The sequence below is a fragment of the Callospermophilus lateralis genome, chromosome X (assembly GCF_048772815.1).
Source record: "Callospermophilus lateralis isolate mCalLat2 chromosome X, mCalLat2.hap1, whole genome shotgun sequence".
Lineage (NCBI taxonomy): Eukaryota > Metazoa > Chordata > Mammalia > Rodentia > Sciuridae > Callospermophilus > Callospermophilus lateralis.
In genome coordinates this window covers 49,085,939-49,104,082 of record NC_135325.1, presented here as the reverse complement: position 1 = coordinate 49,104,082, position 18,144 = coordinate 49,085,939, and the positions used below count along the sequence as shown (strand labels likewise).

The following is an 18,144-nucleotide window of genomic DNA, read 5'->3' as shown; positions in this document are numbered from 1 at the left end:
GGTGGCCAACGCCTGAAATCCCAGCAGTTTGGGAGGCTGAGGGAGGAAGATCGCAAGTTCAAAGCCAGCCTCAGCAATTTAGTGAGGCCCTAAGCAACTTAGCAAGACCTTATCTCAAAATTTTAAAAATTAAAAGGGCTGGGAATGTGGCTTAGTGGTTGAGCACCCCTGGGTTCAGTCCCTGGTACCAAAAATTAAAAAATAAAAAAACAGGTCTGCCATTAGTAGCTCCATTACAAGTCATTTATTCTCTCTCCATTTAAATTATCTGGGCTGGGGTTGTGGTTCAGTGGTTAGAGCACTTGCCTATCACGTTTAAGGCACTGGGTTCCAAACTCAGCACCACATAAATAAATAAATAAATAGAACAAAGGTATTGTGTCCATCTACAACTAAAAATAACAAGAAAAAAAATTACATTTCCCATGTGTAATATGAGATCATCATACAGGGTTGTGGAGGATTAAATAAGATATACAGTTAGGGCTCTCTGACCAGTATTAAGTCTTCCACGAATGTTTCCTCTTTAGTAACATGTTAATAAAAATGTTCACCCTGCTTCTAAAGTTGTGGCAAAGTTCTAATGCAGATCTCTTACACTGTAATACTGAACAAACATCAGATATTGATACACTTATACCTTGAGATATTCTGGGCAAAGTTCTAAGCTCACTATTATAGAATGTGCTTTCCTTCAATCGCCTCCACTGAGAATAATAAGACCCAGTATTAATTAATTGGATATAAAAATCGGAAGTACATCCCAGGGATACAACTAGCTGACACCCAAAGAGCAGCAAGAAGAGAGGAGCACCTGCCAACGGACCTCGATAATTCCCTGCAGTTCACCTCTAAAGGCCCCCTCCCCTTGGAGCTGCGCAAGCGTACACTGATTTTGCACCTCTCTCCCTCATTCCCCCGCCTCCAACATCCCTGCCACAATCGATCTGCCCAACACGCAGGCGCATCTCCTCAAGTCCTATCCCCACCCCCGCCTCTTTCTCTTCTGTTCTTCCCCCTCCTCTTCCAGCACCTCCGCAGGTTCAAATTCTTCTTGGTGAGAGTGGCGGCGATCTCGAGGTCACGTGATGAGCATCCTGCTGCCCAACATGGCGGAGTTCGACACCATCTCGGAACTGGAGGAGGAGGAAGAAGAAGAAGCCGCTACGTCGTCGTCGCCGCCGTCGTCTTTGTCGTCTGTTTCTGGGCCCGATGATGACGAAGAAGAGGAAGAGGAGGAGGAGGAGGAGGAAGAAGAAGAGGAGGAAGAGGAGGAAGATGATGATGAGGAGGAGGTGCCGCCCCCGCCTCGGGTAGTGAGCGAGGAGCATCTGCGGAGATATGCCCCGGACCCTGTACTGGTGCGCGGCGCAGGCCACATCACTGTGTAAGCAAGAGGGGGCCATGAGGTTTGAGAAGGCTGTGATTTGGAGACAGAAATGAGAAGACGATCGAAGGGCCTGTGGAGTGGGGGGAGGGCTGACTGAGGCGTACCTGGTCAAAACGGAGAAACGAGGGTGAATAGGAGTAAAGTAAGTAAGGAGAATGTGAGCGTGTGAAGAATAAGCTTATGACTGGGAACTTAGGGGTTTGAAAGCCAGAGAGTAGGGGTGAGTTTCCTTTCGTGTAGGTATGGTGGCAAGTGAATATTTTCAAAACTGCAGGATGTACTAGAGGGTTCTTTGCTGCCAGGATCGGTGCCTAGTGGAAAAACGGTGACTGCTGTGACATGTGAGGAGAACTAGGTTTGGATTCTAAAAAACAGAAACGTGATGTTTTCTGAATAATGTAAACATCCATCCACCTGCATATTCATCCATCCATTCTTCCTGTCTAATCCTTATATGAATGGATACAGTCATTCTTTCCCTGTTTAGAGCACTATTCAGTCTGACGTTCCTTAAATATAGGCAGCTATGAAAATAGAAAGAGCAGGGGATTGAGTCTGGGGTATCTTGCAAGTGCAAGTGCTTCTTCCTGGCCCTGTGACCTTGGTCATTTGCTTCCTGTGTGTGGGCCTTGGTTTCTTCATATGCAAAAAGAGAATTTGGAGTAGGTTGTTTCTAAAACCTTTCAGCTACGTGATAGTTTAAAATATTTTCAGGGGATTTTTTTTTTGCCTTAATACTAAATATACTAATATTAAATGTATGTGGAAATTAATCCTCCAGAAGGTGAGGATGGTTTCTTAAAAATTTGCCAGTATGGCTTTTTAAAAATTGAAATCTTGTATCATATTTCATAAAATAAAATGAGAAGGGACTTCATAACATTTTAGTTGCAAAGCAGAAAAATAAGAAAAATTGATAGCTCTCTGGGTTTTGAAGAGTACTTCCTTATATTTATTTGCTTGAATTGTAAATACTTGAAAATATAAGTATTGTGTTAGTATTCATTCTTAATTCTGCTACCTTTTATTGCTTTTTTATTTTTTAGTTGTAGTTGGACACAATATCTTTTAATTAGTTAATTTATTTATTATTTTATTTATGTATTTTTATAAAACTAACCAGCTTTAATACCAGTATAGGTCTCTCTTAAATACACATTCCCCAGGACAGAGCCAGGGGCCTGCTCTTGGCAGGAAGAGTGGAAAGGAAACGTGAACAAAATGGAGTGGATTGGCAGGGCAGCCTGCCAGGGATGGAGCTGCTCATGGGGCAGGAAAGAAGACAGCAGCTTCCTCAGGTCCAGTTATTGCTAAGGCCTGGTGGGCTCTGCTGCTCTCCCAGCCCCAGAGCAGTTCACAGGATGGGTTTTCCCTCTGGCTCTGGCAGAGCCTACACCTGGGCTTCTCTGATCTGGGAAGAGCCCTGTGGTCCAAAAGGACATCAATTTATTTATTTTTATGTGGTGCTGAGAATCAAACCCCGACGCGTGCTAGGCAAACATTCTACTACTAAGCCACAATCCCAGCCCAGTCTGAGTGATATTGCATGTAAGTATACCTATCAGTTTTCTTTCTTTTTTTTTTTTTTTTGCTGATGCTGGGGATTGAACCCAGGGCTTTGCACATACTAGGCAAACACTGTACAACCGAGCTATATTCCCAGGCTTCTATCGGTTTTATTCTTGATATTTTTAGGAGAACTATTTGGATCCAATGTGTTGAAATACAGAAAAAAAATACATCTCATGAGATTTTTTTCCTTATTTATAGACATTACCACATTCTTTATATTTCTTAAAACATGGATGTTTACCCTTGATAGCACACTTGTATAGAAATTAGTAGGGGTTCTAGATTAACCAAATCCCAGGAATTCATAAAATCATTTCATTAAAACTAATCTAAGGGTTGGGATTGTGGCTCAGTGGTAGAGCGCTCACCTAGCATGCATGAGACACTAGGTTTGATCCTCAGCACCACATAAATATAAAATAAAGATACTGTGTCCACCTAAAACTAAAAAATAAATATTTAAAAAAACTAATCTAAAAAAACTGAAATTATTAGCTATAGAATTGAAAAAGATGGCTGGGTGCAGTGGTACACGACTGTAATCCCAGCTTGGGAGGCTGAGGCCAGAGGCTTGGGAGGCTAGTGGAATGCAAGTTCAAACTCAGCCTCAGCAACTCAGTGAGACCTTGACTCTAAATAAAATACAAAATAGGGCTGGGAAAGTGTCTCAGTGGTTGAGCACCTCTGGGTTCAATCCTCAGTACCAAAGAAAAAAGGAAAAGAAAAAGATGGCCAAATTTGCCAAACAGCACATTTCTATAAAAACTTAGCACTGCAAATTTTTGATACTTCCCAAATCAGTAAATGGAATGCCTCGCCTGTCAGCTGTTTTTGAGGCATTATAGTGATGCATTGTTAATTTGCATTTATGTGTAGTGAATATTTCATAAGGTTTTAGGCTTTGAGAATGCTGAAGCTATCTCTGGTGACTTGCCATTGTTACAGTGTAGAAAGACATGATTATTTCCATATGAAAGATGAGATCTAAATAGAATCTTTTAAAAATTTATATTATATGGCATAGTCTTTCCTTGATAAAGTAAATAGAATTCAGAGCATGTGCTTCAGACTCAGTTCTAAGTTTTCTAGTGAAATAATGTTTCTTGTTGGCAGAATTTTATTATGCTTAAGCAACCTGGGCACAGGAACTTTAATTTGTGCAAGGTTTGAAAGGCTGATGTATAGCTGTTTTCAAAAAGATGAAAAGGGAGGGAAGAAGAGGGAAGAGCAACTAAAAGGACACATTCTTCTTTGCCTCAATCTCCTTTACTACAAATAATTGTTCCAAGAAATTAAAAATTGGGGCATTGAAAACACTTGACAGGGCTGGTGTTGTGGCTCAGAGGTAGAGGGCCCACCTATCATGCCTGAGGCACTAGGTTCTATCCTCAGCACCACATAAAAAATAAAATAAAGATATTGTGTCCATCTATAACTAAAAATTAAATAGTAAAAAAAAAGAAAACACAAAGAAAATGCAATAATTGAGGATCACCAGCTGGGTTGGCTTCAAACACATAACAGATTCTATATTTAATGAAGTCGATAAAATGGCAGCCTGAGCAGTTCCCAAGTGCCTGTTTGTCTGATACTAAAGAGCCTCACATCTTGGGCTAATATCTATCAATGATGAATAATAAGTGGATGAGATTGTCTAACCTCTGTGGACTCACAGTTCTTAATGGGTTCTTAACAGGTGAGGTATTTTATTCATCAGCAATCATTTCAGCATTTTGCTAGTGGCTAGTAAGTGAAACTCTTGGGCCTAAGGTTCTTTGAGTTAAATATTCTCTTTATGTGCTCAGTTTCTAAAGAGAAAAGTTCGAGAAAAATAATCCCTGGTAGGCAAAAACAGGATTGCTACTTTTAGCCAAAATTATAAGAGAGAAATAGCATAGTTTGCTTTTCTTCATACTTTTTTGTTGTGGATATATAGTTAGTCCACATCCACAGATTGAACCAACTGCACATCAAAAATATCTGAAAAAAAATCACATCATATTGAACATGTACAGGCATTTTTCTTGTCATTCTCTAAACAATACAATGTAACATTTACATGGAATTTTTATTGTATTAGTTATTGTAAGTAATAATAGAGATTATTTGAAGTATACAGAAGGGTATGCATATGTTATATGCAAATACTGTGTTGTTTTAATATAAAGGATTTGAGCATCTAAGGAGTTTGATACCCAAGATGGGCCTGGAATCAATTCCTCATAGAATACTGACAGGGGCAACTGTACATAGGTCACCAGGGAGTGTTTTAGGAAGTAAAATAATACTTTCTTTACCATTTCTAATATTCCTTTTTAGAAATAACAATTTTTATATTAGAGAAAAATTAGTAATGTTAATATAGCAAATATTTCTTAAGAACTTCAGCACTGGGGCTAAGTACTAGGAAGAATACAGAAAAAACAAAATACAGGTCTGGCTTTACAAACCTAACCAGAACATTTCCTTTTTGATATTTATATGGGGCAGCAAAGAATTAAAGATAATATTTTAATTGCTGAATTGTGTAATACAGATCAGAAGTGATTATGAGTGTTCAGAGAAAGGGAATCCATATTAACTTGAGCATTCAAGGCATTATATTGGGGTTGGAACTGAAGGCTGTGTACAGTTTGAACTAAGGACAGGAAGCAAGAAAATCATGGGCAAAGACAAGGCAGTGGCAATGGGAAAGAAAGAATCATTATGAGAATTTAAAGGAGCAAGTGAATGGATTTGGGGAATATTTACTTTAATAAAGGTGCAAAAAATAGGAGAGGGAGGGTGCAAAAAAATGATACCAAGGTCTAGGTTAAGGGAAGAGAGTAAAGTACAAAGAGGAAACGGTTTCCAAGAAAGGGTTACATCTAATTTTAGATATGTTTTACTTGACGTCATATATTCTTTTGTTACCAGGGATTGAACCCAGGGGAACTTAACCACTGAGTCACATCTCCAGCCTGACAATGTATTATTTTGTGGCAAGATATCCAAATGGAAAATTTCATTTTACAATTGAAGATGAAGGACTAGAGCATGTTGGAAAAATACCTGTTACTAGAGAAAATAGATCTGATGGTATTAGCATAGGTGAGATTGTCCAAGCTATCAGATGCTAATGAACTGCAGACTTGCCTTTGTGAAGCAAATGAGTTAAAGCTAAGAGTTGGTGTAGAATAAAAAGAGTAGGAATGTTAGGAAATCATCAACAGTGTCACAGCTGCAAAGTCCAGAAAAATTTTCTACTTAGAGGAGGACATTAAATTTGGCAGTAAATAAGACAAGAAGAACTTGTCTTTGCTGAATAAAAAATTATTTTCAGTAAAATGGCAGCATCAAAAATTCAGGGGCTGGGGTTTTGACTGAGTGGTAAATATCTTGCCTAGCATGTATGAGGGCACTGGGTTCTATCCTCAGCATTATAAATGAATAAATAAAAATAAAGGTTCATCCACAACATATATAATGAATATATAAATAAAATAAAGATTCATCCACAATATTTATATATATATATATATATATATATATATATACATATATATATAAAATAAGCTTAATAAATATTCCATCTATTAAAAAATATCAGATTTTAGCCTAGCACATGCCTATAATCCCAGCTGCTCTGGAGGCTAAGGCAGGAGGATTGCAAGTTCAAAGCCAGCCTCAGTAGCTAAGCAAGTCCCTAAGCAAATCAGTGAGACCCTGTCTCTAAATAAAATATAAAAACGGGCAGGGGATGTGGCTCAGTGGTTAAGTGCTTCTGGGTTCAATCCCTGGTACCATAAAGAAAAGAAAAAAATCAGATTTCAAAAGGTTAATAAAGGGAAATGGAAACAGTGGAGGGTTCCTTTATCTGGTGATAAGTACAACTGAAATAAGCAAAGCTTAAGAATTTTTCTTTTGTTTTGGTACTGGGGGTTGAACCCAGGGGCACTTGACCACTGAGCCACATCCCCAGCCCTATTTTGTATTTTATTTAGAGTCAGGGTCTCACTGAGTTGCTTAGCACCTTGCCATTGCTGAGGCTGGCTTTGGACTCATGAACCTCCTGCTTCAGCCTTCTGAGTCACTGAGATTACAGGTGTGCACCACCAAGCCTGGCTAAGAATTTTTTAAATAATAAAAATATTCTAAACATTGTGATAAATACATCTGTCTATATCTACTACTTATTTGATATCTAGTAAAGGAATGGCAGAGCTGGCAAAAAGCTCAAATGGTAGAAAACTCCAGTTGAAGTAAAAGTATGCTATTGACATTGCATCTAAAAGGCATTTAGATATGATGTGAAAATAAAGCTCTACTTTAAAATATATGTCTTTCTTAAAAGTGAAAATCTATCAATTTTTTGTTGCACAAGAAGAATTTACTCTGTGGAATAATGAATTGTGTCTTTTTTGAGTAGTGATAAAGCCACTAAACAATTATTTATTAATTTATTTATGGTACCAGGGGTTGAACCCAGCACATTTGCTTAATCATCAAGCCACATCCCTACCCCTTTTTGATATTTTATTAGAGACAGGGTATCCCTGAGTTGCTTAGGGTCTCGCTAAGTGGCTGAGGCTGGTTTGAACTTACCTCAGCCTCCAAAGTTGCTGAGATCACTGGTATGTACCACTGTACCCATCTTAAATAATGATATAAGTGAAATGTGTTTCTTTCTGTTAAAATAGTTGTCTCATTACTGAATACTAAATTAGCATGTAAATACGAATATATTTTTAATACTAGAATGTCAATTACTCAAGCAGCAGATGAAAATTGTTATAAAATTTATGCATAGGATATCCCATCTGGTTTTAAGTTTAGATGTACTATTATGTCTATAGATTTAGAGGGAATATGTATTCTCATTACATGTTGTATACACACCTGAACAGAGTTAATGACTGACTTTTTTGATGTAGTTAAAGTCTTTACAATTGGTAATTAATTTTCTTAACTATTTTAAATATAGAACTTTGATAAAAATACATTTCTTAACATACAAGATGTAGTATTTTTTGCATAGACATATATCATGCTAGTGGCTGCTACATATAGAGAGTGTTTGTGCTTAAGATTGGCTCATGTCCTTGAAAATGAACTATTCACATAAATGATGTAAGGAGAATATGAAATTCTTGCATAGAGTTTTAATTAGATGTGGATTCCTAACATTTCTTTTTTTCTTTTTTTTTTTAAAGAGAGAGTGAGAGAGGGAGGGAGGGAGAGAGAGAGAGATTTTTTTTTAATATTTATTTTTTAGTTATCGGTGGACACAACATCTTTGTTTGTATGTGGTGCTGAGGATCGAACCCGGGCCGAACGCATGCCGGGCGAGCGCGCTACCGCTTGAGCCACATCCCCAGCCCCTCCTAACATTTCTTTAAAGCCCCTAAGACCAAACTAGCAGTTGAATCAAACATCAAACAGTACAGTAACTTATTCAGTGAAATTTTCTGCGAACTTTTATTAAAAACCTACCAGAGCCAGGCATGGTGGCCAACTCCTGTAATCCTAGTGGCTCAGGAGACTGAGAAAGGAGGACTACAAATTCAAGGCCAGCCTCAGCAATTTAGGGAGGCCCTCAGCAACTTAATGAGACTCTGTCTCAAAAAAAAAAAAAAAAAAAAAAGTGTGTGGAGGCTGGGGGAGGGACCCGATGTAGCTTAGTGGTAAAGTGCCCTGGGTTCAATCCCTGGTAATAAAAAAAAACTACTGGATTGCATTATAGTATTATCTATAATGGAAGGAGCAAAATAACCCATGGTTTCTGTTCTCAAGGAGCTTAATACAGAACAGAAAAGGCATAGGGATCAGCATATGAATTTTGTTTTCCCCCACTTATTTAGTATATACATGACTTCAAGCAAGTCATGTAGTTAATGTATTTATTTATTTTTTCTTATTGTCAGCTTCCTTGCCCCCCAAATGGGGATAATAATACTTCTCTTGAGGGCTTTTAAAGTTTTGTAGTAATATACTTAGCACAGTAGGTAGCATGGTAAGTACATAGTTATTGGTAACTTTTACTCTTACTGCCTTCCTCGTGGAGTTCTCAATGTTTTTGTTTACAACCTATCATCCTCTAGTGTAAAATTGTAGTCACTATGATATGGTGTGACATTGAGGAAGTAACTATATTGTCCCTACTGAAATCAACAAATAGATGAGCAAAGCTAATAAAATTCATTTTGACTTCTTTAAAAATATTTTATTAGTGTATTATAGTTATATATAATAATAGGATTCATTTTCACATTCATATATACAAGGAATATAATTTGCTCCATTATAATCCCCAGTATTTCCACTTTCCCTCCTTTCCTCACTTCCCCTGCTCTCCTTCCTATACTATAGTGGTCTTCCTTCTATTTCTTGTCTTTTTAATTGATGCTTTATATATTTGCATAAAAGTGAATTCAGTGTGGTATATTCGTGTATGTATATAGCATAATTTGGTCAATTTCATTCCACACTTCCTCATTTTCCCTCCTCCTTCCCTCTCAGTCTCCTTCTACTCCACTGATCCTTCTTCTTTTATCATGGGATCCTTCCCCTTTTATTTCCTTATTTCTCTCTAGCTTCTGCAAAGGAGAGAAGACATTTGATCTTTGACTTTCTGAGCTTATTTCATTTAGCATGATACTTTCCAGTTCCATCCATTTACTGGTAAATGCCGTAAGTTTGTTGTTCTTTACAACCAAATAAAACTCCGTTGGTTTATATCCTACATTTTCTTTATCTATTCATCTGTTGATGGGCTGGTTCTATAACATGGCTATTGTGAATTTCACTGCTATAAACAGTGGTGTTCCTGTTTTACTATAGTATGCTTAGTTCAGTTCCTTTGAATAAATGCCAAGGAGTGGGATTTTTGGGTCATATGGTGGTTCCATTCCTAGTCTTTTGAAGAATTTCCATAGTGTTTTCCAAAATGGTTGTGATAATTTGCAGTCCTACCAACAATGTATGAATGTGCCTCTCCCCCCACATCTTTGCTAGTATTTATTATTATTTTTATTCTTGATGATTGCCATTATAACTGGAGTGAGATGAAATCTCAAGTGTTGTTTTGATTTGCATTTCCCTGGTTGTTAGGGATGTTGGACATTTTTTCATATATTGTCCGTTGTATTTCTTCTTTGGAGAAATGTCTGTTTAGTTCTTTTACCCATTTATTGACTGTGTGTGTGTGTGTGTGTGTGTGTGTGTGTGTTAAGTTTTGACTTCTTAGTACATATTTTAGTGAGCATAATGGAAGAGAAAGCCTTAGAGGGTGAAATCTGTTTTCGTAGAATTCATTGAACACATGAAAGCCACTCATAAGGATCAATCCTTGAGTATATTAAAAGTAACTGTTCACAAGTTATTAAATCGTATAGTTCCAAAGGCTACATTAATGGTAAAGAGGGGTATTTTTATTATAACATTTACTCTTTTTAAAATATTTTTTTAGTTGTTGATAGACCTTTGTTTTATTTACTTATTTATATGTGATGCAGAGAATCGAACTCAGTGCCTCACACATGCCAGGCAAGTGTACTACTGCTGAACCCCAGCCCCAGCCCAACATTTGCTCTTATAAAAGTTCTTTTACTATTAATTTGGATTAAAAGTCAGAGATTTTCTTTCTATAACTATCATATTTTTCCTCCCTGGGCTGGGAGTGTAGTGCAGTGATACAGCACTTGTCTTAGTATGCATGAGGGTCTGGCTTTGATCCCCCAGTACCAGAAAAAAAAAATCCAGGACAATTTTGTTTTTCAATTTAATGTTTTTTAAGACTCTGTATCTATTTTTTAAATTAAGTTTCTTTTAAACTGGTACAAAAACATAAAAAATGTATATATTCAAGAGGCATTTTAAAATCAGAAAACCAAAAGAAAAATAAACAGGCTTGTAACTTTTTTTAAAGAAAGGGAAAAGGTTAAATATGCTGGATAGAATATATTTTGTTCTTTGTTTTTAAGGTTTGGCTTGAGCAACAAATTTGATACTGAATTTCCTTCAGTTCTAACAGGGAAGGTAAGTGAAATTTTGCTTTGAATTTTCCAATTCTAACTCATCGTTTTATGGCTTATTCAGTGTTATGACAAATTCTTTGACTCATTGGTAATTAAATCAAATACCAGGAAGCCTCCGAACTTGGAACCTGTGTTGGAGGTGACTAAAAGCTGTCTCCATGACTACCAGCCTCTGACCAGTTATTTCATCTATTGTTCATTAATGCTGGCTATTATTTGTGTTCAGTTTTTAACTTTTGCAATTTTTCCAGCACAGGCAGCTATAATTGTATTCATTTAGGTCATTGATTTCCAATGTTTTATTAACAACATTATTTTTAATTGTATCACCATTTTTAAAGTGCCATGTGGTTTGATTTGTTCTATATGTAAAGTATCAAATTTTTGGTTAGATATTGTTTTATCTTTCAAATAGTTTGAGTTTCTAAAATTGGACTCACTGGAAGAAATTATTACCTGTTTCCTTTATATTCATTAGAATAGTTTTGCATTGAGGCTTAATTCGAAGACTTCTAGGATTGAAAACTTTAAGTCTAGATACCTAATGTACAGCATGATGATTATATTGTATACTGGAAATTTGTTAAGTGAATAGTTTTCAGGCACAAAAGATAACTAAGAAAATAGATGTTTATTTACTTGACTGATAATCATTTTACTATGTATATCAAAACATGTTATATACCTTAAATATATGCAATATTGAAAAGAAACTAGTTTAGAAAATCCTAGTAACACTAATGCTAACTTTCCAGACCCAAAGAAGAAAACTGCCTAAAACTCAAAAAGTTATATTAAACCCATTTGTTATTTGAGGAAACACAGAATAAAGAAAAGCAATTATATTACAGAGTATTCAGTATTTTCAATAACTGAAATGATGATTTGGGGTTAAAAGAAGTTAACTTATATTTGGGAGCCTGGAATTTAATTTTATTCTGCTTAATTTTAGGGTTTGTTATTTGTCAGTATAGATTTTGGTCATATTTTAAAATCATTCTCTAAAGTGCTTCTATGTTATTTTAGTGTTAATTTTTCTTATATTTTTAGCAGGAGAAGCAAGGTATAAATCAGTGTGTATAGTATATATAGGAAGTGAGAGAAATAAGCACATAAATAATTGTATTTTGCAAAAAGAAATTCCAGAAAGATATACATGAAACAATATGAACTATTACCTTTGATGAGAAAAGAAAAATGAGCTGGATGGAAGCAAGGGTGAGAATGAGGCTATTTTCTGAACATCTTATAACAGCAGAGTGCATTACAATTCTTATTACACATGTACAGCACAATTTTTCATATGGTTTTCATTTTTTAATTATGCAGCTATTACCTTTTGAAATTTAATTTACTTTTAATTTGTTCTCGCTTCTTCTAAATTCTTCCCTAAAATAATCTCCTTGTACTGATATTAGCTCTTTTTTGTCATGATGTGTTTTTCAGCTGTTTACTCTTAATTTTTAAAGGCCTAATTCCAATCTTCCCCTGCTCTCCCCCAGCCACCTTGTGATTGGGAGAAGAGAAAAAGATTCCAAAATAATTTCCTTTTTCAAGAGGTATCTCAGAAATCATAAGACATTTCAGCTTAATTTATTTAACCCTGAAAGGTAATTTATACTTTATTTGGCTCACAGAGTTATAGCATAACTTTGTAGTCAGGTCTTGGTTGCAACCCATGTTCTATTACTTCCTGGCTATGGGCTTTGGGCAAGCCACTTCTGAGCCACACTTCTTAGGTGAAAAATAGAGATGATGCTGATAGTTACCTCACTTTTTGGTGTTGGATTAAATGAGCATGCATATATGCAATTTCTAGTATATTCTCAGGTACATATTAACTCCCCAGTGTTAGTCTGGGTTACTGTTAACTATTCTCAGTGTATTCCAGTTTCACCTTGATTGTTTTTTTAGGTTACTCACTTTTTTCTATTTCTAACTGCTTTTACCACTTTTTCTTCATCTGAGTAATAATTTATTCTTTGGTTCCACTACTAATTTGGGTATTGATTGTTGGCCCTTTTTATATCTCCTGAAGTATAATATCAGATCCTTCCCTATAATAATAAGCATAGTACCAGGCTAAGTTAACATTTGAAAATACGTTGCCATTTAACTTTTTAAAACACACAAAGAAACCCCTTTGGTGTGAGATTTTGGCCTTAATTTCTGCTGTGTTCTACCTTCTTATCCTTATCATTTAGAATAATTTACAAATTGAAGCAACAGATTAGATTTAGATTTTTTATACAGATTAATCATAAATGTTTCCTCCAAATGCATAAAACAGTCATGAAAGTATCTCTTGAATTTTATATGGTAGAAAGATGATAAATTCAGTATTAAAGAGAATGAATTAAAACATCTGCAATGGAAGACATTCTCTACATTTCTCTTGATGTTTCTGCATGTGTTGTCTTTAGCAGTTTTGTCCAGCTTTAGTATTGGCTTTTTTTTAAGAGAGAGAGAGAGAGAGAAAGAATTTTTTAATATTTATTTTTTAGTTTTCGGCAGACACAACATCTTTGTTTGTATGTGGTGCTGAGGATCAAACCCGCCGCATGCATGCCAGGCGAGCACGCTACTGCTTGAGCCACATCCCCAGCCCTTGGCTTAGTATTTTAAGTTTGAATTACAAGTCCAAGAAATTCTAACAAATAAAAAACCTAAAACTGTCATTGAGTTCATTTCCCAGTGTTAGAATTCTGTTTTGTAAAATTTTTTTTTAATATTTATTATTTTTTAGTTGTAGTTGGACACAATATCTTTATTTTTATGTGGTGCTGAGTATCAAACCCAGAGCCTCACACGGGCTAGGCGAGCACTCTACTGCTGAACCACAATCCCAGCCCCAATTGGTCATTTTTTGTGCTCCAGGAATCATTAGAATATCTTTTCACACCTCAACAAAAAATTCCACACATCAGAAAGAGAGTATAATTGTTTTAAATTAGAGGAATAAGAACGGTAAGCTACTTTTGGTATATTCACACAGCCTAAATGATCTGGGTAAGAGGTGTTCTTAAAGCCTTCCCTTCTTTTCAGGTGGCCATTTTGTAGCACACATCATAATGATATGTGGATTTTATTCAAGTATGTATTATTTATTGTGTGCAAAATTTCTCATGTATTGGATAAAGCATAAATGATACTGTGATGTTTTTCCTAGTGTGTGTTTGATGATAAGAAAATCACTAAAAAGAATTCTGAAGGTCTATTTATTTATTTAGGAGCTGGGGGTGGAACCCAGAGCCTTGGGCATGCTGAGCATGCACCCTACCACTCACCTCTACCCCTAGCCCCTGAAGGTCTGATTTTTTTTAAAGTCGCATAGTAATAACATGAACTATATTAATTTTTTTTTAGAGAGAGAGAGAATTATTTTAATATTTATTTTCTAGTTTTCGTCAGACACAACATCTTTGTTTGTATGTGGTGCTGAGGATTGAACCCGGGCCGCACACATGCCAGGCGAGCACGCTATCGCTTGAGCCACATCCCCAGCCCCTTTATTAATTTTTTAATGAGAAAATTTCTTCTGCAGTAAGCACTTTGATTTGTATAGGTTACTCTGAATTATCAAAATGCTTCTGTGATAACTGGGGGAAGAGACCTTACAGAAACGGGAAAAAATTAAAAGAAAAAAACGTTTGAATTCCAGACATAATAGCCCTTTTGTTAAAATATTTAAAAGTGAATAAATACAATAGCTCAAATAGAAAAAGTACTCTTTATGAAATCAGTCTTCCAACATGAATGAGATTGTAAATAGCTTTTGTGCCTGCCTGAGGTAATCAAAATTGCAGAGTGAATTCTGAAAACCTGAAAGGCCATTTTGTCAGAATTCATTTTTTGCTTCTTTTGTGTTAAGAAAATGCAAAGAAAAAGGTAATATTTTATATTAAGTGCAGAAAAGATTGTTTTCCGTGTTTCACTAAAGACCTTCTATCATAAGAATTATCAAGCAAGGTATATGCACACAGATTCTGGTAACCAGAAAAAGAAAGAACTCAGAACTTCAGAAAAGAAATTAAAGGGGCTGCGGTGGCCATTTTGTAGCACACGTCATAATGATATGTGGATTTTATTCAAGTATGCATTATTTATAGTGTGCAAATTTTCTCATGTATTGGATAAAGCACTTGCCTAGTGAGGCACTGGGTTCGATTCTCAGCACCACGTATCAATAAATTAAAAAATAAAAGTCCATTGACATCTAAAAAAATATTTAAAAATAAAGGAGAAAAGAAAAGAAATTAAAGCTTCTGCCTCTCAGCTTGAAAGAATTAAATGATGTTATGGGAAGATTAGTGTGCAGTGTTAGGAATCTTAAGCCATAAAAATTTACCTTTACTATTGTGATCCAATATGAAAAAGTGATTGATAGGGCCGTGTTCCCTACAACTGAAGGAGACAAATCAATCCTGCTGGGGTTTGCTTAGATTTTCTTCTGTTTGCACAGTCTCCTGCATCCTGTTATAAAATATTATGACCCTTTTCCCCCACCTTTATGATGTAGTTTTTCTTTTTTTCTTTCCAAGAGAGTCAAAAGGAATGAAATGTTTCTTTACAGCCTCCCATTCAGCTAGAAATTAAGGGGCTTCCAGCTAACCTTCATTACTAGAGATACTCAATTATATGGAAGTAAATGAGTAAGATGTTATTAACTCTGATTCTACAGTTAACTAAACATGTCTTTCACATTGTTTAAAATTGAGAGTTAACCAGTTCTCATTTCCTATGCCTTTATCTCTATTTTATGACTTTTACTGTTATTCAATACAGTTTTTTTCAGACAATCTTGGCCTCCTTTTAAAGTCAAAATGAAGATCTTAGTTTATTGTTTTAAAATCTAGTAAAAGTTTTACTTCTTTATATTTGATGACTTCAAAAATTTGAATTCTCAATTTTATTGACTTGAATATTTTAATGTTTAATTTGTCTGTGGTAAGAGTATAAACTGAAACTATTTGTTAAAAGTGGAAAGTGTTAGTGGGGATGAAGGAAAATTGCCACATTTTAGAAATGTTTTTGTTTTCACTTCCTGAAACATGTAATAAAACATGTTTTATTAAAAAATCATATGCCTTGGCATATAATTTATTTCATTTACCATGTTTTTTTAAATCCAGATTTTCTTTTCCCTTTTTGTTTTTTAGCTTTAATATTCCTCAGACTTTTAACACCCTTCTTCCCTAGTGGACATAGAGTTTTCTAAAGCTCCATAGCTCAGTTCTTTGGACTGACTCATTTCTGCATTTAACTTTTACTTGGTTACTTTTTTTACCCTTTACTTTTTAAAAAAATATTTACCTTTTTAGTTTTAGGTGGACACAATATCTTTATTTTATATTTATGTGGTTCTGAGGATTGAACCTAGTGCCTCATGCATATTGGGTGAACACTCTACCACTGAGCCACAACCCCACCTCCTACCCTTTACTTTTAATATTTGTGAAGTGTACTTGTATTTACTTTAAAATAAAAATTTAGATTCTAAGCTTTTAAATTTGTTAATGGGCAGAGTAATAATTTTATAATTTGTATGAGTTTATATCATAATTTGCCATATTTAAAATGTATTATTGATTCAGAATGCACAATTTAAAGAGATTTGGTAGTGATATTATGCTACAGATTGAAGCTAAATGTGTATTTTTCTTTATTTTAACTTTTACTTCGTTACTCAGTAATTCCCTAGGAAAAGGAAAGTTGAATATCTCTCTTTTGGAGAGGTAAATCTTTTTTAAAAAAATATTCTTTTAGGGACTCTGGCTCAGCAGTAGAGCACTTGCCTTGCAGGTGTGAGGCACTGGGTCGATCCTCAGCACCACAATAAAGTAAATAAGCAAAATAAAGGCATGCGGTCCATCTACAACTTAAAAAATATTAAAAATAAATAAATGCAATAAATATCTTTCAGTTATACAATGGACACAATATCTTTATTTTGTGTATTTTTATGTGGTGCTGATGATTGAACCCAGTGCCTCACATGTACAAGGCAAGCACTCTGCCACTGACCCACAATCCCAGACCCTGGAGAGGTACATCTTAAGGTAGTAATTTGATACCTTGTTTTTATTTTATTTTTTTTTTAAAGAGAGAGAGAGAGAGAGTTTTTAATATTTATTTTTTAGTTTTCGGCGGACACAACATCTTTGTTTGTATGTGGTGCTGAGGATCGAACCCCGGCCACTTGAGCCACATCCCCTAGCCCCATACCTTGTTTTTAAAAAGGATGGGGCGGGTGGTGGTGGCTGAGGTTCTGAGGTTGTAGCTCAGTGGCAGAACACTGGCCTCCCAAGTGGAAGGCACTGGGTTTGATCCTCAGCAACACATAAAAAAAATAAAATAAAGGTATCGTGTCTGACTACAACTAAAAAAATTAAAAAAAAAAAAAAAAGAACACCAAGAAGCTGGGGATCTTGCTTAGTGGTAGAGTGCAAGTTTTAGCACATATAAGGCTCTGGATTCAATATCCCACACCAAAAGAGAGAGACAGAGAAAGAAAAAGATCATCTTCTCTGAAGAATTGAAGAACTGAAGAGCACTGAATCTACATTCAAAATGTAGCAGTTATCTTTTTTATAAAATATTATGAAATAATATATAATGTAATATAATAATATCCTTTTAATAATATCTAGGAAAACTGTGGACTATAAGTAATTACCTGATTAAACTGTCTGCTTTCAGGTGAGAGTCCTTGCAAAAGACAGCTTTTCTTTTTATCAAATCTACTCAGAGATATGATTTACAAATTTCTTTTTCTTTTAAAAGAGAGTGAGAGAGAGAGAGAGAGAATTTTTTTTAATATATATTTTTTAGTTTTTGGCGGACACAACATCTTTGTTGTACGTGGTGCTGAGGATCGAACCCGGGCCGCACGCATGCCAGGCGAGCGCGCTACCGCTTGAGCCACATCCCCAGCCCTGATTTACAAATTTATTTCATTCAGGAAGTTCTAAGATGTAATTTCCATTCCCAGTGAGCATATAAAATAAAGATTATTATTCTGTTTTATAAATGAGAAACTAAGACTGAGAAAAACTAAATAATTTTGCCTGGGATTTTTCATAGCTAATAAGAACTAGATTCAGATCTCTTGATTTATTGTCTAATGTGCTTAAATTATGAGTGTTTTCTATTTTCAGTTATAAGGCA

The 18,144-nt window shown here is 35.4% G+C and overlaps 1 protein-coding gene across 7 annotated transcripts in view; it reads left to right on the top strand.

The window, feature by feature from the left end:
• Positions 1-1,027: 1,027 nt before the first annotated feature.
• Positions 1,028-18,144, top strand: part of Chic1 (cysteine rich hydrophobic domain 1) — a 98,751-nt gene continuing 81,634 nt past the window's right edge. For all 7 annotated transcript variants that reach the window (XM_077107223.1, XM_077107224.1, XM_077107225.1 and 4 more), the window contains exons 1-2: positions 1,028-1,387; positions 10,924-10,978. In XM_077107223.1, coding sequence (XP_076963338.1) covers positions 1,089-1,387; positions 10,924-10,978 — 354 coding nt within the window. In that variant the 5' untranslated portion in view covers positions 1,028-1,088. The remainder of the gene's footprint in view (positions 1,388-10,923; positions 10,979-18,144) is intronic.